This window comes from Buteo buteo, chromosome 2, assembly GCF_964188355.1.
Source record: "Buteo buteo chromosome 2, bButBut1.hap1.1, whole genome shotgun sequence".
Lineage (NCBI taxonomy): Eukaryota > Metazoa > Chordata > Aves > Accipitriformes > Accipitridae > Buteo > Buteo buteo.
Window position 1 is genome coordinate 75805932 of NC_134172.1, and position 24238 is coordinate 75830169.

The 24238-nt window shown below is 41.3% G+C and overlaps 1 protein-coding gene across 1 annotated transcript in view; it reads left to right on the top strand.

The window, feature by feature from the left end:
- CDH4 (cadherin 4) overlaps window positions 1-24238 on the top strand; it is a 465783-nt gene that overhangs the window by 270574 nt on the left and 170971 nt on the right. Inside the window, exon 3 of the mRNA XM_075020374.1 lies at window positions 11916-12139. Within this exon, the coding sequence (XP_074876475.1) occupies window positions 11916-12139 (224 nt within the window). The remainder of the gene's footprint in view (window positions 1-11915; window positions 12140-24238) is intronic.

Genomic DNA, 24238 nt, shown 5'->3' on the forward strand with positions numbered 1-24238 from the left:
TTTCTAACAGCATCTGCTTGCCTGTGTGTCTTGTGCCAGAATTCACACACCTCTGTCATTTGCTATTCTTCAGCCTAAAGGTGGCCTTGTTTTAGCCTTCTGCAGTTGGATAGTTTATGGAGATTGGTAGTTTTAAAAAGCTTTAAAATGGAGGAAGAATTTGGTTTCTGTAAGACAGAGTCTGCACAGGTAGCGGGATGACGCTGGTGAAGAGTTGCACCCTGCTTCAAAGAAACGTGCCATCGTTGTGAACGTTTTGCAAAACCAGTTCTGTTTTAAAAGCAAAATGAAAAAAATCTGATATATCAAGGCCGATGCTATCTGCGCTCAGGAGCAATTTGATCATAACCCTCTTCATATCTGTCTCTTCCTCTGCCTGAAGTTCCCTACCTTAAAATGAATTTGTTCCCGAGACTACTCACTGGGGTAATCTAAACTGCTCTTCGCTATCAGTGGCACGTGTATAATGACATTTTACTGCTTGTCTTATCCAGCACGTCTGAGAAATCCTATTGCTAATTGTTGTATTATTAGCTGCCCACGCAGCCCTGGGGGAAGAAGCGGCACCGGTGCTGCCGGGGCCGCAGCGCTGCAGGATGGACGCGTACCGAGTCCATGGGAGCCGTATCCCCCCCGGGACCTCGCCACTCGCCCGTCCCCTTTCAAAATGTGTGGGGAAACTGAGGGCAAGGTGGGCTTTGACCAACCGACAGCTCTGCACACGGGATGCTACCGATAGGTGGTAAAATGCAAATTTTATTGCAGCAAGACAATGTTTTCCTTTTGGATTCTGGGTTTTGTGTGCTTTTGGAAAGCATTTGGCAGCCACAGCAAGTATGTTTACAAAAAGAGCAGAACTGGTAAAGTTCAGGTTCGTGTTTGGATTCAGCCCCAGCAAACTGAAGCTGAAGCTGTGCCAGACGTTTGAAGCTGCCAGACGACAGTTCATCTCAAACAGAAAGCTGAAGAGGGGGAAAGAAATTTGTCAAATGTATTCCATGTGGAATTTCAGGCAATTTAATTTGATTCACTACACTCTGAAATGTCTTGGACTTCCCTATTGTTTCTTTACTTTAACACTAAATTTGATACCTTCTGGGATCATCAGTGCTTTGTGCTGCATTTGTCACGTTCTCTAATTTACTGGCTTTAGTCTCTCTCTGTTTTAATTGATGGTACTGAGCCCTGCCAAAAGCACTCTGTTACATGTAAGGTTGCTCGTTGAATCCTGAGGTCATTCTTCAGTGAGGAGGGTGCTGCCTTTCTGTTAGAGGCCACTGCAGTAAGAAGGGGCAGAGGGGGTGAACGTGAATGAGGAAAGGGAGAATTCCAGTAAACCTCATTTTCCTGAGTCTCCGTCGGAAGCATCAGCAGCCAAGCGCTGCGGCTGTGCGGATGCAGTTGTCAGGACGTGGCTGGTTCAAGGGTGGCTGCAGAGGCCGGGAGGTTCATTTTTATTCAGTGATGACCAACACCAGAGGGCATGGAGCTGTGCTTTATTGTGGCTTTGCTTTTCCAGTTAATTTCCTGCTCCGTGGGTGAATTTCCTGTGAATTCAGTGGACACTAGAGCCCGGCCCTGGGGCAGGATGCCCTGCCGTCTCTCAGCTTGCCCAATGTTTATTACCCACTCAAGTGCAGTTTGAGCATCGAGGCCACTTTTCCTTCTCCTGCTCCCTCTGACCAAGTGCAGAAATAGAACCTAGAGCCTCCACCTGTAAATAAAACTCTCTGAATTTGTCCAAATATCAAAGCAGTTGAGCCCACCAGGTACCAAACAGTGCTTTATTCTACATGATACTGATTTCTCTTGAAACCTGAAGGTTGTGTAGGCTACAGCTGAAGGTAAGGACTACAGCTGCTTTTTGTGCAGGCAGATGAGCAGAGGTGCACAGCAGCTGCAAGTTAAATATAGCTGCCTTGATTCTTACAGATAACAGAATTTTCAATTTCTAATATTCTTGCCTGAAACGTCTGTTCATTTACTGCATTGTGATTTGACTCCCTGGATCAGTGCACGTTTGCTCCTGAGCTAGGCCAAGGAAGACGAGAACAGCCAAGCCCAAAGTTGTCAGTGTTTACACGCAAGTCAAGTCCGTGAGGAGTTCAGTGTCTTTACTGGTGTGTCTGATTTTATTTTTCCCTGACATGTGCAGCCTCTGTTTCTAGGTGTTGAGAGTTTGTTTGTTTTGAAGAGTGTGAGGAGAGAGGAGCCTGAGGCTATCTGACACAGCTACAGTGGGAGCACCTCTTTCAACTTCTTTTCCTAGGCTGCAAATGGCCTGTGTTCACATTTTTTCTCTCCCTAAAATCTTCCTGCAGCTCTCCATGTCTTTCAAATACAGTTCTGGCAAGTTAAAAAGAGATCTGTAACAGAGAGGAAAAACCCCCAGGGCTGCCAGGTCACCACTGGCAGGGCCGGTGGGAGCTGGCAGGGATGGCTGTGTTTGCACAGTTGAGTGTGCTCGCCTGCTTCCCACCACTGCTCCGAACGTAGGGATGTTCCTGGTACCAGTAGGGTCGGGCCCTCTGCTCTGCCCGGGAACACTGGGGAGAAGAAGGTGCTCAGTGCAGCACACGCAGGGTTTCTCTCAAATACAGCCCCAGCCTCCCAATAAGTTCTCCCAGGGATGCTCCTGCCGACAGGTAAGATGGGCAAGCAGGTGGTGTAATCTAGAGATTGCCCTACAAGGCTCCTCCCTTTATAATTATCCCATTAAGCTACCCTAAAATCTGTAGTTTTTCCTCCAGAAATGCATAGTGATGTTCAAAATCTTTTCCCATGTAGGTAGTTTGACAAACACGAGAGTGTTGTGAAAATCATTAGCGCTAAGGGTAAAACCTCCAAACAAAGTGCCCTGGGATTTATTTACTCTGTGCTGTAGTAATAGTAATTAAAACACATCTTACTGCAGGTAACTCCCACAACTTGCACTTTGCTCTGAAGCTGAGAAACTCATTGATTAATCCATGGGGTCAATCAGTCCATCTTGTTCAGAGAGTTAATCATAGAAAGCCTGTGCACCAGGACCAAGAGTGAAACAGGTTTATTTACTGCTGCTTAATCAGAGAAGCCAAACTCTCCTGTAGAGTGGTGAGAGGTTTGTTTCTACTTAGCCTTTAATTGCAAAATGATCTCATTAGTGCCATAGTGAATCTCAGTACCATCCTACAGACGCATGGAATTTAAAGAAGAGCAAAGAATAAAAATGGTTGCCTGTAAAAACTCAGCATTTGCCAAAAAGTGTGGTGCGGTTGGTATTTTCAAGATTACCCAAACCAAGCTTCTCTTTATTTGCCTTTTAATCTGAAGCTAAAACATCAGCTGCACATCCCAGTGGCTTTTGGTCTACCTTACTGTTAAGAACAGAGGAGGACTGTCATACTGAAACTACTGTGAAGGGTTTTTTATCCAAGGATAAAGACGTCTATTGAGAACAAGAATGGAAGCCAACAGTATAGTTACTATGGCATTCACCGAAGAAAAGGGTAATCCTCTGAGTTATCCCAGCTCGGAGTGCCACTTTGCAGGGGACTTCAGACTATGTAAGTGTCCTTCTTACCAGCCTCTGGCATCAGTCCCTGGCTCATTTATTAGTTAATAATTTCTGAAATGTCTCAGTAGGGTAGAGGGAGAGCGACAGGATCTCAAATGGGCAGTGAAATCCCAAACAAAGCACTCGTTGCCAAAGCAGGTGCTAGAAACCCAGAGGTGAGGCTGCACAGCCACGGTAAAGCCCTGAGCATAAAAACGTGGAAAGCAGTAAAAAACGTCTTTAACATGGGTTGCTAATAGATGCAGGTTCATGTTCCTGTGCTGAAGAAAAGGCTTGAATGCGAGTTCCACAACATGCAAATCCAATTCAAACTCCCTGCCCTTTGAAATCTGGATAGTATCTCCGTGCCTTTGGGGTAGGAAGCTTCTCGCTTGGATTTAGAAAATTGGGGATGAAAAGGCTTCTCTTAACCCAGTGCTAAATACCAGGAAGAGAATAGAGGGGAGCGCTCCCTTTACTAATACTTGTTTCTAATCAGATAAAAATAAGTGACAGTGTAGGAAGAATCCCTCTACTAACTGCCAGACATGTCGATTTATCAAATTTTTCCACTGTTGCTCTTTTTTGAGCTTGCCTCAGAGCTGACAGTGTATGTTTTACAGTGCAGCAAGGTAGATTGATTGATCCTAAATAGAAAAGCCTTTGGGGTCTCGAGCTGATGTTTTACCTTCAGAAAAAAACTGAGTAAAGCATGTTAATGTAGAGAAAGGAGCCTGGTTTAATTGGACCAACTCCTGGCTTGCTGAAAATTAATGGCTGGCTGGCTGTTGCCAGAGTGATTCATCTTTTCTATCATGTTCTACAGCCCTTCTCTCCAGGGGTCTGTACTCCCCTCCAATTCCAATACCAAAAGTGAAATATACTACTTTTTTTTTTTTCTTTCTTAAAAACATGTATTTTAGTTGGATTGGCTTCCAGTAAGTGAAAAATAGCACTGGTGGGAATATGAAGGAGGCAGGCAGTGTCTGGGAATTGGGTTTTGTTTACTGTGGGGCTGGTTTTGTTTTGTTTGAATGGGATTTAGATCTTTTTTAATGTACTCTCAACTCCTCATTGCTACTGGCTGACTGTACAGGTGACAGAATGACTTTCTAAAGGATGCCAATTTCAGTGTGTGGAAATGTATTGTTCCTTTTCTTTTCATCTGGCCATGGAAACAGAAACCCTGTGTAAGCAAGAGCTGTTGAAAGTGAATATAAAGCTGGAAAAGGTGTTGAAAGCATTTAGGTGGCTCTGGAAGTGAAAAGATGAATTTTCCATGTAGTTCTATTAAGCCCACAGAAATTTTTTTTTTTTTTTTTTTAATAAATGACTTGTGCATGAACAAGGCTTGTTGTTTCCCCATAAAACCTATTGGAGGCGGTCCTGGCTTTGTGAAAGCAAAACAGCCTGTAAATGAGCATGAGGTAGGTAGGAGTTCAAGAGTGTGTGCCCAAAACCTGCATGGATAATTTGATCATGGAGGAGGTTGAACTTTGGAATTTGAAGTAGGGGAATTCAAAATGTACTTTTAAATGTAAAATATTTTAATGTACCAGTTGAAATCTATCTTGCTGCTGGAGATAGATTGATACTCGTCTGCTGATTCAGAGGTGTCACCAGTTGACTAGCACACGGAGTCACTTCTAACAAGCATATAATAGGTTGGGAATGTTCTATTATTGCATATTCCGTATAGGAGGATTTACTGTAACTGAAGATTACAAGAAGATAAATAAAGAAAGATTTTGTTGAACATAATTACATATGGTAAATTGTTATGGTAATTTTTTATTATTATTCCAGTAAGGCAAATATTAGCAGTCATAGCTCAGAGATCATAAATAATGCACTGGAAAATTGGATGTAATGTTTCATATTGACCTGAGATATGGAAAATGGGTAAAATTGCAGCAGATTTCGGTACCATTAATTGCAAGAAAATAACATTAAGAACATGCTAAATCATGCTAAGTATTTTCAGCAGATGACAGACTGTGGGGCAGTTCATTAATTTTCCTAACTCATTCATTATTTTTGGTTTTTACTCTGAGAACACTTAATGAATAATCAATGCTTTGTGAAGCCAAGGGTGTGGGCATGCACATTTTTTTATCTATATATTCATATACCAACCAACATACATCCATTTATCTCCAACAGTTTTCTGTATCAAAGCATTTTCTTAAACTGCGTACTCTTAAACTTGATCACTAGGGATATGTTTATTAGACTCTGAAGTAGCTGTTTGAATTGCTGTTTTTACCTTTTACCAGTAGAGTTTGGTTCTCCCACAGTGCTATAAATATTAAATAAAGACACTAAGAGTTTATTAGTGTAATATTTTTGATGGGGACATGGTTGAAAATGTAACCTATAAAATTAGTAATGGGAAGATGAAAATTATACATTGTTTCTATCAGGTTTTACAGCCATCATTTTTTCCTATTTATGCATTGTTTTTCTTGTACAGGAGGAGGAGGGCTCTGAGTGTTTTATTAACTGCAAGAAGCAAATCTGGTTGTGTACTGTATGATAGTATGGGATTTACTGTAAGCAGGAATGGGACAGAAACAGGACTCTGGACATATATGTAGCATTGCGTGTAAGTGTAACGGCTCAAGTTGGTTTTCGTTTCTACAAAACACTGAAACAGCAACGTCTCAGGATTCTTTCAGAGTGGTCAGAAAGCCTGTGGTACCTGGATACAGTCATCCTTTTAGTACAAGAGAAACAAAATCATCTTGCCTCCCTTTCAGCATTAGCCTTTTGTAAACAAGACATTTTAGTCCCAGAACTCCACCATGTATTTACATTTATTCATAGGACTCCATTTTACAAAACAATTGCAATAATAAGTTGTGTGACATTTCTTAATTTTTTAACCCAGTGCTAATGTGGAAATAAGCCAGCAGTTTGTAGGAATGAGGATCTGCTTCTCTTTGCTTTTTGAAGTGCCTGTAAAAGTCCATTCTCCCCATTTAAAATTTTCTCTCTTGTATTTGGTTAACCTGTATGTGGGTGATGGAGGGAGTGTCATCTGGCAGTTTGAATGAGTAACAGGGAGCCTGAATTTCAGGATTCAGATCCCAGCTTTGCTGGGGATTTCCAGTGTGGCCGTGGGGAATTCACTTGACTGCAGTTTGTTCCCACTGCTGTAAAACAGTTTTCTTACAGAATCGCAGAGAGGTTGCATGAACATAAAGAAAGATGCCTCGAAAATGTGGCCACGTAAAAGTTTATACTACATACTTACTTTCTCAAATAAACGAAGCTTTCCAATGAGGCACAGCGCGCTCTGTTTCACATTAGCACTTAATGGAGAAATCAGTTTGCGAAAATGTAATGCACTCACAGGGTGCCCGGCAATATGTACATTTTTTCTGGTTAACTGAATGGTTTCATGCCTGTTCTTAGACAACAGGTTCCTATCCGCTAAGGAGCTGGTTGGGTTTTTTTAATTTCTGTTGTGGTGGCATGCAGGGGAATGCTGGCCAGGACTGCCACCCCCTGCAGAAGCCTGGGAAGATGGATGAGTGCAGATGTATGGGAGCGTTAGGACAGAAGTGCCAGGGCAGGAACGCAAGTGATTTGCTAAAGATCACACAAAGGGGACATTCCTGTACATGCTCAGGGCTCTGCAGGTTACCCAAACATTTGAAATTTCCAGAGGTTACAGTTAAGCCATCCTCATCATAATGGTGTTGCAGAAGTGGCGCAAGGGGTGGATTTGGCAGCTTAGGTTTATCACAGTCGCGCCGGGTGTAAAGGGAGCTCTTCAAGGGACACAACTTGAAAAGCGGATAGGATCCCACTGTAAATAGCGGTGTGTATTTGCTGCTTTGAAGTTCATCAGGAAAGAAACATCTTTGCAGCAATAATCCTCAAAACCATCGTGAAAAACAGAGTCCTGAAGGGACCCATATCCTGAGCTGTGGGGTGATGCCCTGCCAGGGGGTATATCCTAATAAATAAGTATTATCCCTCCTGCTCTTCCAGCCCTGTGCAGCTTGCCGGAGGGGGCACTTTTTAATGGACTAGGAGAAGTTAAAGGAGAATCCAGAAGGATAAGGCTTAAAGTGAATTCTTTGGTTTATGCCATTTATAGTCCTATTAAATTCAATATATTTCTCAGACATTTGGAGGGCAAGGAAGTTCAGTGTATTCGTACATCTTTCAAGATCCTCGCTTGATCATTTGACTCTGTCCAGCTAGCTTAACAAGCTAAATAATAAAAGGGAACAATGCAAAACTTGTTGAATTTTTTTTCACCCTGTGTCCTTTTTTGAAGAAAAATACCATTTTTTTCTCAGATGCCCAGCAGTTTGCTGCAGACTCCTGCAGCTTTTCTGCCCATCACTCAATACCTGTTTCAGCATATCAAATTGTCGTACTTCCTCCTTTCATAGAGAAGCAATTAAAAATGGTGAGGGTAAAGGGTTAAACCTAAAAGCCTGCTAATGAGGGTGCCTTCTTGGGGTTTTTTTCGTCAGGCATTTGATGCTGTTTTCAGCATAAGCTTTCGATAAGCATCACTGAACATTTTTCCAGAGTATATTAAAAAAAGTTTTCTTTTTTTACCATCCTGTAAAAATGATAGATGTGTGGCTCTGCTGTTTATCTGAAATCCTAATTACTGATGCTGCAGTTTTTGAATGTTAAATTCATGCAGTGTTCTTTAGACTTCAAACTGGTCAAAGAAAGATGGATTTGTGTCCACAGAGACATCTAAGTCTAATAAAAAAAGTTTGTTTGTTTATTTATTAAATTATTTTAAAGCCAAGAGTTGCATCAACTGCAAATTACATAGACTTAGAGCTTTCTAAAGGAAAAAACGAAAAGAAAAAAAAAAGCATAAGTTTTCTGCCCTTGGATGAAATTTTAATTTCTGTTTCCATGAGAGCAAAGAGTAGAGATAAGAAGTGGAATTTGAAAATACGACAAGATCTTCTTTCCTTGAGCTGTGTTATTTATTACAGAACAATAGTTTGATATTTTTTTTTCCAAACCTATACATATGTATTTGGAAAAAATATTTTTTTTAATATGTATATGATGTATATATATGTGTGTGTGTATATATATATATATATAAAAAACAGTGCATCTCAGTAGTCACGTAACATCCCGAGGAGTCATTTTCACAGGGCAGCAAGGAGGATGAGCACAGGATTTCTAATGAGAGTCCTTGCAGCCACGTGATGAAAGTGCGAACAGTTCATCTATGCCGTGTTGCAGATGTGTTGTCTGTGCTGTGTATAAACAGTGCCCAGGGCAATAGCAGCAGCTCTACCTGACAGGAGCTGAGCGTGGTGATCCCTAGTGCTCAGGCCCTGCAGAGTTTCCGAATCGTCTCCCCTCTGTGGTTGAAACCCTCTGCAAAGCCACCCAGGTGAGCCGTGGCCTGTTGCTGCTGTTCAGGCAGCTCTGCAAGGTGTGGTCTCTCATAGTGACTCTATGCTACGGAATCCATACGTCCCTGAAGCCTTTTTGTGCTTGTAGCTCCTAAGGACTCTTTGGAGAGGAGTCGGCTGTGTTAATTCATTGCTGAGCGTTCATCTACCTGTGCTACCTGAGAAGAGCAATGCGGAGCAGAGACGTTGCTTGTTTCAAAAATTAGACTTAATTTCTCTCAGGATTTTCTCTGTCTCTAGTCAAGTTTGTTTTAAACTAATGGAAGTAATTAGCAAGTCACAGAGGGACTTTGTCTAAGAGGTAGCCATTTTTAGATAATGGAGCATAAAAGTCGACACAGTGACATATGACACCAGAGCAGCATATTGGAGCCATGTGCTGTGTCTTAAGCAGATGTTTAAGTACTTTGAATACTGAAATCACTACGTACACGTATAGGAAGGGATTTTTTTTTTCTTCTCTCGGAATACTAGTACACTGTAGGGCTTCTTTTAATCTCAATAAAATCAAAGTAAGCTCTGAATCGTTTTTAATGTGCAGTCATTATCACTCCTTTCTCTCTTCTTCAAATGTCTTTTAGTATATGATATGTGGGTACTTCAGGACGTATAGATTCAACTCGCTTTTTGCATTGCCATTACGTAGCAGAGGAGTGCAATAATATGCCAGCCGATATACGTCATTTCTAACAACACTGATAGCATGGACCTGAAAATAAATAACGTATTAGCAGTGGAGCACTGGATGGGTTTGCACATATTTATTATGGCATATTTATTATGGAATGTGGGGGAGATTTGCAAAAATTCCTGAGAGACGAAGGAGGTCGTGTAGCAGGGTGGCTCCCAGGACCCTAGGGATCTCCCCTAGCAGCACCAGCCGCCTTGCGGGTCTCAGGCCATCCTGGTTTCATCCCCACCAGGGTGCCAAGAGCTTCAAACTGTGGTCAAAGTAGCGATTAAGTAACATCCTGTCCCTTAAAAAATTGTGACCGAAGTTTCATTTAAACTTTGAGTAATTCAGGAGATGCTGCTTCCTGTTACATTGAAAAAACATTTGTTATGCTTCTGGAGATAGAAAGCAGAGATAACTGGTCAAATGTCTCCACTAAAGCAGGCGAGATGAGATAGGCGTGGAGGTTATTTGCTGCAGTCTGAGCTACAGTGAAAAGTAAAGATGGGCAAACCTCTGCCTTCCAAAACAAAACCGAGGGATTTTTGTTTTCCCTGGATTCCAGATTAAACAAGATCTTAATGATGTAGCTTATGACAATGAAATTGCTTAAAAGCATTACCCATGGGTTTTTTATATACTAGATAACTCTATCCATCTTCTTTTTTATAAATGAATGTGTGACATTTGCTGTTTGTGCCCAATAATTACTGCAGCATTAGGTGACAGTTCCCACTACACATGCATAAAAATGTACAAATGCGATCTAAATAAATATGTAGCATGGAAAGCCTTTGTAAGATGTATAGTTAAGACATGACCATGGCACCCCGGTTATTGAGAGGTGCAGTTTGGTGAAGGAGGGGATGGATTTTCCCTTCCTCCACTACAGAGTGCTCCTCGTGTCTCCACACTGTGATTGTACCGGGGCTTTGGCAGCAGGTTGAGCAGTTTCCTGGCAGCCTTTTTCTTTCGCCTGTGCCATCCCTCGAATATTTTTGTTTAAATCCAGATTAGTCCCTGCTTCAGCTCAAAGCAGCGCTGCAGAAGCAGTCAGCGATGGTACAGGGGGAGGGGGACGGGTGGGGTAAAACTGGCCCAGGAGCTCGTCTCACCTGGATTGCCACTGCGTCCCTTCTCCTCCCACCACAGCCAGTCTAGGTAGGATTCATCTGACCTAGCTTTTCTTGTGCAAAAATTAAGTGCCTGCTGAAGCTGCATCTGACTTGGGCTAGCAGGTTTTCCTTATCTCGGGGCAGGCTACGAGCATCGCTGCTAAGCACTCAGAAGCCGCAGCATGAGAACCCATGTAACGATCCTAGCTAGAAAGCTGTATATCCATTCTCACTCACTTGAGATGTTTTTACGGGTACAATATGTTTTCCTTCACCACATGTGTGTTCCGCCCCGTGGATTACTCGAATGGCAGAAAGTATTTTGTTTCCTATGTGATTAGCTGCAGGTTCAATTTCTATCAGATTTGTCAATTTTGTCGTATAATAGTTTGGGTTTTTTCCAGCCTAATGTATGTGACATGTTTCATAATGCCAATAAAAATAGTTTTCAAACTAGACTGTGAAAGAATTTGAGCAAAAAATGCCGAAAATAAAAATATCAGCAACTGGGGAGCTTTGATCTGACAGTGTAGGCTTTTAAATGATGCATTGTGGTTTGTGAAGTGAAGTTTTACAGTTCCTTTTTGCAGTAGCTGTAACATGTGGAGAGCTCGGCCAGGGTGGGATTGCAGTTGTGGTTGGGGGGTGGGTCTGGTTCCAGCAGCGGATGCGTTCCGCAAAACGGTTTAATTTTTTTTTCCTTTGTTTAATTTTTTTGTTTTTATATTTCTGATAATGGAATTGTTATGGGCTTTTGAATTTCAGTTAAGAATGTGCAAATAGGCTATCTGGTAAGTAGGTTATTGAAGGGTTAGGGAAATGGAGAACATTTCGTGCAAAAAAATACCCACAGTGTGGGTAATAGACTCCAGTCGAATTTAAAAGATAATGGCAACAAGGGAGAAATCCACTTGTAGAAATGGGGAACAGCTGTGTTTGAGATCTAATGAAACTGTATCAAATACTTTAAAAATGGCTTACAACTTCTTCCCTGGGGAATGGAGATAAAGCACAAGAGCACTCCTGAAAGGTCGAAGAAACAGTTAAATCATTTCCTTGATGGTTATTAGAGATATAGAAGACATCAGTGAAAATTAAATGTCTGAAACTTGTGTTTGATTGCTTTCCTTATCACGCCAATCTCACACGTTTCTTCCATCTCTTACTCTCTGTTCTAGTAAAATTTAATAACTGTGCCGGTAACAAGGGAGTTCGGTATGAAACCAACAGCCTGGACTTCAAGGTGAGAGCGGATGGGACCATGTATGCTGCCCACCATGTGCAAATGCCCTCGAAGCAGCTGATCCTGATGGTGACCGCGTGGGATCCCCAGATCCTGGGCAGATGGGAGGCAATTGTCAGGTTTCTGGTGACAGAGAAGTCGCAACATAGCGGACACAAGGTAAGAAGCTTTCAAAGCTCTCTTTCTTACTTCATTCTTCCTTTGTCTGTGTTCCCCAAACCTTTAAAAGTTACGTGGGACATCAGATTGTTCGTGTTGCCTGGTCTCCGCTTCCTAAGGAAGCGTCCAAGGAGGAGATACCATGACCAGCATCAAATTTCTTGCAAATGATCCTTGAACCTCTCTGACAGAAATGATTTAAGGTCACCACTGAGGGAAGTGTTCTTTAAGTTCGTACTTTTGTATTTTTAAGTGACAGCTTGGCTCTGTTATATACTGCAGGCTATATACCTTGTGTTTGAATCTCACTGCTAATACTCTCTCTTGACTTGAAATAAAACCTGCAAATGAAGGGTGCCTCCCTCCCTCCAGAATCAAAAGTCAGCCATCTTCTTGAGAAATACAAGGTTAAGTTCAGATTTCTTTTGTGACAGTGTAGACCAGGAGTCATGCACTGGCTGCTGCTGCCGTGCTGCTAAGACGTTTCCTTGGTTTTCGCAGCGATTCCTTTCTCTCCACGAGCCATCTGCATGGCCCTGCAGCTCCACGGGGGGCTTCCAGAGGGGAGATTTGGGCTTGTTCCCTTCCGTTGCAGCAAGGACAAGGAGCATTGCTACTGCCTGATAAGGGACATATGCTTACATGCAGCGAGGGCCAGTGGGGCAGCGAAGCACAACGTGACACCGGAGTGGCAAACATCCCCTCTGCCCAATGCCAGCATCTTTCCTTCCCCACAGCTGAAGAGTGCAAGGCCAGCACCGTTCAGTATTTCAGATAGAAGGTTACAGACGCTTTCCTTCTTTTTTAGTTTCATACATGTAGCTGAAAAGCAGGAAGGATCTGTCCCTGCCTGGCAATCTGAGAGCAGTATTGCTTCAGTTAAATACAGTGTTGGGCTGCACAGTGCTATTGTAATTGGGGACTGCTCATGAAAACACTTTTCTTCTGATCGGCTCCTTGAGTAGCTGTCTCTGTCCCACCTCTTCCATATCATCTTTGGCAGCAGGAGTTCACCTTTTCATTTTTTCCTCCTTCCTTTTCAGTGTTAATCTGGGCTGAAGTTCCTGTACTATACTGAGTAAACGCAGTTATATTGTCTGGTGCTTACTCAAAAAACCCAGTTCTGTGATGGTTGGGCAGTTACGTTTAAGCAGGATTTGGCAGGAAATTGGTTGAAGAGCTTGATTCATTGCTGGATCTTGAAGACCTGCAGAGCAAGGATGAAGATGTGTGTCCTGGGGAACAGTCATGGCTAGTTCAGGGACCAGCAAGGTCACTTGGCCATGGCTGTAGTTTGGATTAACGCACCACAGTAATTGTCAAAATACCAAGACTGGCCTCTTCTCTCCTCTTTTCTGCAGTGCTTGGGCAGAGAGGGCAGGGCAGGGAAGGAGTGGGAAAAGGAGGAGAGACTTTATGTGCTGTATTGTCAGGATGCCGCCTTGTAAGTCTGTGCTGTTTGGGAGAATGTTTGCCACATTTGAGACAAGAAGAAAAAGACTTGGAGAGACTTAAATCTAGCAGTTGCCCAATGGGCTGACCCCTGAGGTTTTGCATGGCTTAGAGTCGTATAAATACACTTCAGCTGCTCTTCGGTAAGGCTCTGGTTCGTGCAAGATATAATTAAGCCCTGTATGTTATGTCAACTGTATTTGCCATTTTCTAACCAAAGAAATACTGCTTCCTTCCAAAAGTAATTAAATATTGAAGGAACAAAGTAAGATGTCTTATATACTGCTTTAAATTTCTTCTCAGTGTAGCAGAAAGAAAACTGAATAAGCACACATTTCTGTTTTAGTAAAATATTTGGTTGGAAATTCATCTAATGTTAATGTAAGCTGAACTCTGGTTCAAAACAGAGAGAGCTAAGCTTTTTAAAATTCATATCCCTCCTTTTTAAAAGCCTTATTAGTGTGTAGTTTGAGGCTGGAAAAATACGGAAAACAAGACTAATGACAAGGTCATAAGCAGTTTTATTGTGGGTCCCTATAGCAGGCATCCAACTTGTGTTTTATTTAAATGCTTGTGCTTTTTGCAAGCAAAATAATCCTTTGTTTACTAAAGAAATAAGTATGATTATGAGATTATTTTAAAAAATAATAGTGTTTATGCCAAAACCTAACAATATCCAGTTCAATGTTTTTCAGGCCATGACCCTAATATACTACATTTCATGGCTTTTACTAGAAACAGATTTCACATTTGGTTTTGTATAGTATAATACGACTCAGGCAGAACTACATAATTTTTTTAAAGATACTTCAGACTGTTGTGTTATATTCAGGATGTGGAGATGGCAAATATGGGAGAGAAGGGAGGAGGTGACGTGAGAGGGGGAGAGACACCAACTCTCTGTTCTGGTGCATACATCCATTTCCATTTTACTTTGTAAATTTGTGACTGATTTTGTGAAAATGCTGAACAGTTCCCAGACATTAAAAATAATTGGCATGAAATTTGCCTTAGCACACCTACCGATCTCTGTTTGCTGGCACCTACAGCACAAACAAGTCCTTTTGCCTTGCTCGCCCATCCTCTGTGTTTCTGTAGGCTTCTCTGTGACTGATGGCCCTCAGCTGGGGCAGCCTCACTGCGTGACGGGAAGCTTGCTGCCCCTCTGAATCACCTCTGAAAGGATAAATCAGAATTTAGTTCACAATTATCCGTGGATTAAAGCTTCATGAAAACATGATTAGCCCTCATGGAATGGCCGTTATTAGATATTTGGTTTATAAGGGAGGTTAATACAGAATAAATGTTTGGGATACTGGCTGAGGTCGTGGGCACCAGAAGTGAGGTCCCTGCTCTGCTGCAAATACCTGGTGCATTCTTGGGGAGCAAACCCAGTTTCCTATAGCCTGCCTGCAAAATGGAGGCAGCGGTCTACTTCCCAGGAGGGTGCATAAACCCCTCAATACCTGATCCTTTGGATTTGTGATCCTTTATTATCACAATATATAAGACTGGAAATCTGTGTAATGGGCTGGGAGAGCTTTAGTGGTGGCCAGCATGCTTTCAGGGTGGCAGATTAGTTCGGAATGGCTCCTGTCAGGATAGTTGTCCCCTTGTGTGCTTTCATTGCAAAATCAGAGCTTTTGTGGTCTATACCTGCACCTGAGATCCCACAGCTGTGCTGTTACTCTCGGTGCAAGCTAACATTTTAATGGTGAGTGACCCAGTGCTATGACAGTTTCCCCTCCTTCATAGTATTGGCCTTATAAATGTGCTAATTGCTTTAGATGACTGAATAACCTGGGCAAATCTGCAAATTTTCACTAGTAACCACTGTAATGAAAGAATTCTAAATACTAGATTAAAGTTTAATGCTAGTAGGATGAAATGATAGCAAAGAAGGTAAATATTTTTAAAAAGTATTACATGATACATGAAGCATACATTTTCCCCTCCTGCCCAGCAAACACTTGAACATAAACTTTCTTCTGGTTCATACAAGTGATGTTAGTAACTCTAGGAATTTTTTTTTGTTCAGTCTTGCAGGAAACCTGATAGCAATTCAATTAGAAAATGCAAATGAGGTCACATATTTCCCACAGGAGTACCAAATTACCCCAGAGGAAACGGAGTGATATTCCAGCATAACAATAAATACTTAAGATAAAGTTTCTTGTACTGTTCTTGTCTGGCTGCTTGTTGTTGCAATTGAAAGTATCGGTCAGACCTGTGGGTATAATTTTGAAGGAAGAAGAGAAAGAAAAAAGAAAATTTTATGAAATAGTATAAAGTCTTTATAGCTTGTGTCAGCATTTATGAAAGATAAACTTGAGTGGGATAATGCTCCAGAAGAAACAAAGTAAAGCCAGGCTTTACTTATCTGGAATTAGCAGTGCAATGTCTCCTTCTCTAAGAGTGCATGCTATTCTTTCTAACAATTGGATATTGACTCAACTAAAAACCTAAAAATGAAGATTATGTTTGTGAACAGTGACATTGCTGAAGACTTCAGTTTTCAGAGCGTCTTCCGTTTCTTAGCTGCAGAATCTCAAGTCTTCCTAAGTATGTGAACAGATACATAGCCATTTCATAGCACATAGCACATTACGTGTGCTTTGCTTCCCACACTACTCTCTGTGTCCGTGGAGTCCGAGCTCCTCCTCGTCACTCCTCGCTAATCGACGTCCTCCACTCCCCGTGTTGGCTTGTCCCATCTGAAGTTCTGGCCCACTCTTTCATGTTGATTTTTTCTTTATTTTTTCAGTGCTTGTACGCGTTTTAAGCATGCTAAGGCACGTCTGGCAAATTTTCTTATGTATTTGTTTATCTATTTTTCTGTAGTTCTCCCCTCATGAGTTAAAATCAAGATCAGAGAAATACAGCATAGAAAGGAATTCACAGCAAAAGAGCTTGGAGATACAGGATATATTCAATACATGTAGGAAGCCAGTAATCTGCTGCCAGTGACTTATTTTAGAAAAAAGAATATTGTTTTCTTTGAATCATGTTTATGTCAACCTAAGTTTCTCATTGTCTTAGCTTCTCAAATTCTGAGCATGGAAGTATGTAAATTTTTGCAATGTTAAATCACTGGGAATTGTGCAATTAAAATCTTGCAAATATATGGGTATGCAGCTAGCGTTTAAAACACTGAGAACTACTGTCAGAAATCAATCCTCGCTTTAGCCCAGCTTGTGTTTTATTATGTCTCATCTTATTTTGGGCTTCTTTCATAACCCAGGTATCAGTCCACAGCCATACAATATGAATGTGAAAATTTGATTCTTACAGCCAGAGGTTTTTTTTATTTACAGCCTTTAAATAATAATCTCTGGCATTTTACCTGGCTGAGATTTTAAATTCCAGTACAGCCTTTTATTGCTGATCACAAATACAAAGGTTTCAGGGCAAGGAAAGGCTTATTCAGCACTGATCTTGTTTATGACCTCGGTTATTGTGCTCGCCAGGATGGTCTGCGCGAGGCCTGGGAGCGATGAAGATATAGCCTTCCCTTGATGGAAGAAAAAGACAGCTTAAGTGGGAGCTGTGCTTCCAGTGCCCCTGGTCTTCCTGTTGCTCTCAAGTGGGTGAGCCTGGAAGAAATGGGGAAAAAAGAGCTGCTGTATTTGTTGCCTTTCCTTCCTTCCCCTGCATTGGGATGAGATACTATCTATGGCATCAGGGTGATGGGGTCTGCCCCATCAAACTGTGTTATCCCTAGAGAGGGGCTGAAGAAATGAGACTGTATTTATCATCCTTCCTTTTTCTGGCCAGATTTACGCACATTTTAAGTACTGGTTTGTTATGCTGGCACTGTCCTGTTTGACTGCCTCTGGGGGGGATCCAAGGCAGTAACCAAGTCCAGTAAAATGGCAGCCGGCATCATTTTTATTTCTGTATCCTCATCAGTGAAATAAAGCCTTGACTGATCACAGTCAGTGAGGGTAGATACGGAGATTTCTGTTTCCTTTAGGTAACTTGTGAGGCACTGTTTGGGGTTTTAACAAATCAGATCAGTGGAAAAGATGAAAAAGCGGACAACTAATAAATTAATATCATATAATGGTTACCAGTGAGACTGCTCATATTAACTGTGGCAGTCTAATGAAGATGCGTCAGGTGACCTTGTCTGACCTCATGCTTAAGTGAATTTGAACATTTAGCATTTAATCCTCGCATGAGATGAAAGTCATGTTTGTGAAAACATGTGAATTTACTTGGCCTGATTTTCAGGTGTGTTGAATCACACTGGCTTGCACTGAAGCCAAGATGAGATATGACATACAGGTGCTCATTGCCTTGGAAAATCAGCCCACTATGGGAAGTTTCCGAGTGCTGCACTTGCTGCATTTAGTTCTTAAATAGTCAGCATCTTACCAAGGGTCAGGCTCAAAGCTGTACTAGAAAGATCATCCGTAGGTGAAATTCACTCCAGGTCTGTCTTCCTTCAAACAAAAAGAAGTCCTAAGGATTGAAGTGCCTGCACGGAAATAAGTTTTTTCTGATAAAACAAAACCCTTGGACTGCTGCAGACTGCCTGCCTGTGATACGTGCCTTGCCCTTGCAAGATCAAAGCCTTTGACCTCCGGTTTCACGTTCTTTGTTCTTAACTGCTGAAGTCTGACTGCCACTTCCAAAAAATATTTTGGACTGACTTTCCTAAAAAAAACTTCATCGCTGTGGTAATCTTTTGACAGTTGCTTGTAAACATGAGTTTGAGTAAAAACAAAAATTGCTTCATGCAGGCACGTCCATTAAAATAAATGTTTTTTTAGGGGCTGCGACTGTCCACCTGTCTTTTCTTTAGCCCAGCGAGCTGAGACAGCTTGGTAGTTACAAGCTCAGGGTGAAGAAAGGCTTCGGTTCCTCCCAACCTCTGGAGGCCAGGTCCTTGCTCGCTGGACATGCTTCGTGGTAGTGCAGCTGCATCCCGTTCTGCCCCCTCGGCACTGCCGGCCGGAGGAGCGAGGAGAACCAGCCAGGCGCGGGTGTCCAGCGTGGCAGGGTGGGCTGAGCGGGCTGTCATTACCGCCAGTGAGGAGCGGGATTTCAAACACTGTCTCCATCCAGCAAAGCATTTAAACACACGCTTAGATTTCATCATGCAAATGGAGATAAACTGAATACGTTCGCTTGTTCAGATTTAAGCATTTGCTTAGGTGCACTCCAGAATTGGGGAATAAAAGAAGAACAGCCTTTTCTGAAGAGCCTCTTGAAATAACCAAAGGATAACTTGAAAGGGCAAACTCGCATGCTAGCACTGGGGAGAAGTACCAAAATGAATTACTTTGCTTTGTGCTAAAGTAGCAGCGGTGCTTGTGATCTCTTAAATCTCTTGTGATCTTTTTACTTGCAAACATCATGAAGAGAAGGAGTATTGTTACATTTAATTCATTATGATTATTTTAATTCATGTATCTTTTGAACCTCGTGGCTTTAGAACAATAAAATTGGATTAAAATTTTTCACAGGCTTGTTAAGGGGTAAATTTGCTCCTGCTTCTTTCTGTGATGAAGAGCAATTGTAGTAGGCGGAGTTCTAGAAGCAAAAGAAATGTGGTTTGGAACAATTTTTCTAATTATTTGTTAGAAGTTTTTTCTGGGTGGAAGAACTCAGCTTGCTAGCCCAGATATTTCATATGTTTTTCTCGACTAGATATGTGCAGAATGAGAGAGGTAAGATGAAGCAGTAGAGGTTTTTACTGTATAGTATATGACAAGATCTACCGCCTTTATTCCTGTCCTATAGGTATCTGAACAGGTAACAAGTATGTAGTATTCTGTAATTTAATAGCCATGCTCTTGAAAAGTACTTGTAGTTCTGAAGCCATTGTGTATGGCTTCTTCCAATTATGAGAATGACATTAACTTGAAGGTAGAAGTGTCTTTTTGTAAACACTAGAAGGTAGAGTACAACAGTAATTTAGATGTTTCTTAAACAATCCTACCTAAGAAGCTCTGCAAGATTAGATCTTACAAAGGGAATGTGAAAAGGTCAAGTTGATGTGGGAAGCTTTACAAGGAAACAGCCTCATCAGAACTTTTCACGTTGGGATAAGATGTTCAAGCCTTAAAATGAGAAAGAAAAGTACATCAAGAGCTGTGCTTTGTGGATGATGTCATCTTCTTCTGTTCATTGAAGGCTCTTGCAATATTCAGAGCCTGACAATGACAAGAAGAGTATCACAGGTGCTTGAAATCTGTGGGAACCATAAAAGATTCCGCCAGAGGCAGATGGATTTCTTATGTACCTGCTTTGGTACATGAGTATTCCAGACAATGGAAGAGCATCATTTGAAATCTCGAAAGCAGTGCGCAGTCCAGGAGATGCCTCTAATCATCAGTGCGGTGTGGTACCACAGAATAAGTTTCAACACAGCTCTGCCTCTCCACCCCAGCTGAAGCTTCCCTCACCTTAGAGACACCTTTCACATTTCGTGTCTGCTCAGTAATGAATAGGAGTGTGGGTTGCCTGCAGGTGTCCTTATTCTGCTAGTGCAAAAGTAAAGCGTACTGAAGTGCTCTGGTGACTTAACAGATTTCAGCTTAAAACTGGTAATTTACCAAATATTTAGACAAAGAGGAGGCGTGGGTGAGTTCAGGTGATTTCTGAATTTCAGTTAAATTGTACTGGCAAATCAACATCATCTGTTACCTGGGGGTCACCTGGTCAGCAGCCACCTGAAACGCCATGTTCTGCAGTCTGCGTCTACAAGGTCCTTATCTGGGCCACTAGCCTTGTTAGGTTATCTGATCAAAGAGAATAAATTGTCTTTATTTTTTTAAATAAGAGTCTTCTATGGCAACCGTGCAGGTTATGGCCAGAGCTAGTGGGTGTCTCTTTTCTCTGGAGTCCAGACTTAGCTTAGCATTTAATTACAGTTGCCCACTCAGGGCCCTGCTACATCTTTTGTAAAGAAAGGATCTTCTCCTCCCTGACTTACAAGCCAGAGTGTTGTGTTCTCCCTATTTAAAAATTCCCTGGTTTTACCTGTTACTCTTCTTCAGCTTTTTTGTTGCTCTGCAGCCCTACAACACTAAGGAACATTTTGATTCCTCAGTCACACTGATCACATTTTATTAGTTACATCAGATAAAATTTTCCAAAGCCTGCAAAGCCAGCCAGATACCTAACAACCTTAAATTTGCATGCATGCCTCATTTTTCAGCTATCAAGGAACAGTGCACATACAGGCGGTTGCTCAGCTTTGACACAGACTCCTTGGGAGAGAGGGGCATTTGGCATGGCTGATGCATGTGTGTGCATTTTACGTGGCTCATTCTCCTCCTCTGGGGGCAGTAACTCTGTTAGATTTTAGTCAAACTTTTTCTTCCCTGTCAGCTGATGTGTTCTGGAAGCTCATGCACTTGCCAAATCTGACAATTTTTCTTACTAATTGACTCTAATGTGAACTGCTCTATGCAGCCCCACTGCTAGCTGATAAAAAAAAAAAAAAAGTAATGAATTTTTGCTTAACTAGCTGATTTAATTAAAATGTTTTATACTGTAATTGTATGGTTTCTATAAATGGAGAGGTAATTTTGTTTAATGAGTTCCTAACCAAACATAACATTCCTGACTGTATGCAGCCAGATTTGATAAAGGTCACAAACACTGAGATTCCACTGTTTGCTTTTGTAAGTCGTGATGATCAAACAGCTTGATTTGGCACTTGAAATATCATGTCAGGATTGGTTCCCTCTATTCCTGTTTATACCAGAAGTTATTAGTATAGTTTTAGGAGCAGAGGGGGTTCTTCTCTGTATCTGAACACTGTTCATTATCTTTAAAGTGGAAGTCTACTGCCAAAATCACGTCTCATTGTCAATTAGTGGCTTCTCTGCAAACACATTAATTTAATGCCCTTGCTGAAGAACTGTGCACATTGGAACATCTTGCTGCTAAAACACTAGTTTTCAGAGCACTTTGACACAAATCATTCATGAATAGCAATTTATGCCATGATGGTAATGGGACGTGACATGAAGCTATCTTTGATTAAATTTACCACAGCTTACAACTATTAGTAAATAGAGCTAATATAGATAGTCATAACAGATTTCTAGAAGGTGGATAAGGAGAAAAACAGATTAGGGATTCCTTGCCTGTGCAGTTCCTAAAGAATACGTTCACATAGAATGACTGCAGTAAATGGAAGTCTAAAATAAAAAGCCTGATCTTGTTAAAACTATTTTTTTCCTGTCTCCAACTTTGGCAAATTCAGCAATGACCTAAATAAAAAAGAATCAATTACCCTAAAATAAATAAATTTGCTGTTTGTTCTGCAACCCTTTCATTATACTGTATGAGAACACAAAATGAAATATCTCTCTCTGCTAAAAGATCAAAAACTGGGGAAATGGTGCATTTTGGGAAAAAAGGGCTCATTCGTCCTCCACTGCCATCCGTGATGCCAGCAAAATGTTGTCTCCTTAGAACAGAATTCATGCAAATGTTTATTTTGCAGTGCTCTCATGTTCCCTTTGTTGAAGAACTAAGCTATATTTTCATTGTCTTATTTTCTGTTTGGTAAATATCATTTTCTCCTGTCCTTTCCGCAGCTACCATGGAAACAAGCAAAAATGCTTCAGATTAAATATTTTTAAATAGATTTTTTTTCCTTGGTAGAAAATGGTACCAGTTTTCAAAATGTGTATTGATATAGGAGATGAAGAGAAGTGTTTGAGCAATGGACTAAAGGTGGCTTTGTATCCTGTTGTATTGATAAAAATATATTAAAAACACGTTGCCTCAGTTAAACCCTAGGAGTAACACTAGAAACAGAGCAAGTCAGGTATTATTTCTTTCCTGAAAAATGTCTAGTGCGAAGTTTTAAAGATCCTATGAAAATCATAAGACTGGCATATAAATAAAAGACAGGTTAAATCATAAATAATTTTGATACTTGGGAAATAAAAGCCTTATTACCTCTCCTCCAATTGCAGGTACTTTTTATTCCAAGTGCAAGAATAATATATTTTAGTGCTGAATCTTGAGCATTTCGTTTTGCAGGTTGAGCCCTATAAAATTAATAATCTCCAACAAACATACCCTAAGACACACTGTTATTTATATGCAGAGAATGGTGGCTTATTTACCCAAACATTAGAGTGATCCAAAATGTTCAGCTAAGCAGGAACACAAAATATGATATTATATTATGTAAATGGGTTTGTGATACGCTCTGCTGGATAATAACTTCCAGATGTCTCTGTAGCCAGAGGCTGACGGATATCAAAGGCAGGTTGGCTGGGAGGAGAGACGTGCCAGCTGGCGAGACTGGCTACTGCTAAGTGTAGCGGAAGGTGAAAGCTGGTATTTCTTCACACTCACTGGTTTTATTTGTGGACTGGTGAAAAGTCAGTGGCTCACAGCCTTCTTTTCACGAGCAGGATAGGGCTCAAGGGCCTATAGGGATCCCACATGTCCTGTTCTTTCAGTGAATTATTCTTCGACCTCTTCTGTGAGTAGGGGTTGAGTTTAGTCTGAGTCTCCCAACAAATGAAAGGCTGACAAGCCACGGATTAACCACTGGCAGGAGCTTATAGACTACCTAGATGGCTATTCTGACTTATCTTTTTTTGCCAGTGCTAAATGCAGGCAAATAATCTCCCTGAGCTCTCAACGCTATGGCGTAAATGGAGTTAGTTGGAGAACCATACAACCTCACCAGTTTGGAGTAAGGTTTCCTAAATCTCTTTGGTTTTAAAGTCTTACAGTCCCTAGGAGTTTAGCTACATGTTCAAGAAAGCTGTACACCTTCTGTGGAGCAACCTTTGAAAAGAAAGATCTTTGCACAATCCTTACAGATGAGACTGTGCCTCCTTCAACCTCGCATTGCTTTCCGAGAGCTTGACCCATCATCTCAGTGAAAGGTTTCTAGTTGATGTAGTGTGTTCTTAATTGACTTTGATAGCCCCCAAAAACCCAAAAGAGTGGCAAGGGGAATCGTAGGGTAGATTCTGCCACGCTGTACTGCAGTTAATCCTCAGCTCATCAGTGTGACTTCCAGGTCAAACTCAGGGAGGATGGTCTCTGAGAGACACCTCCCCTGTCCTACAACTGTTCACCACAAATATTGTAGGTGCACTTTTCAGAGAAAGAAGCTTTTTATTAGGAGAAGATGCAATGGCTGCATTATGACTTGCCCACATTGGTGTTGTGCATTTGTATGTCTCAGTTGTGGGCCACAAGCCCGTTGGAAGAGATGCTGGCCAACTCGGAGCAAAGCGTTGATCCCAGTTTTGCAGAATGTAGGCTTTAAATACTACAGCTAGCATAGCGTGCTTTGCATCACTTCATTAGCAAGCTCTAAAAAATTCTGCCCTAATATGAACACTAAGGCATTAGATCATACTGAATCCAAATTCATAACAAATTTAGATCCCAGCATGGTCTTTTCTCCTGTTGTTTTTCTTCATCGCACACTTTGTAATCATTTTTTCTCCTTGAACTTGAAGGTTTTAATCTGGTTTGGTTCAGCTGTATTTCTCTAGCTTATCAATGTCCTAAAGTAATAGACAGGCATAATTACTGAATTATCTGACTATTTTATGTCCTTATTTAAATGTCTGTGTATTGCCAAAGACCATGCTTACATGTTCCACGTTTGGTGTTTGATCCTGTTGTAACAAATTATAAACATCA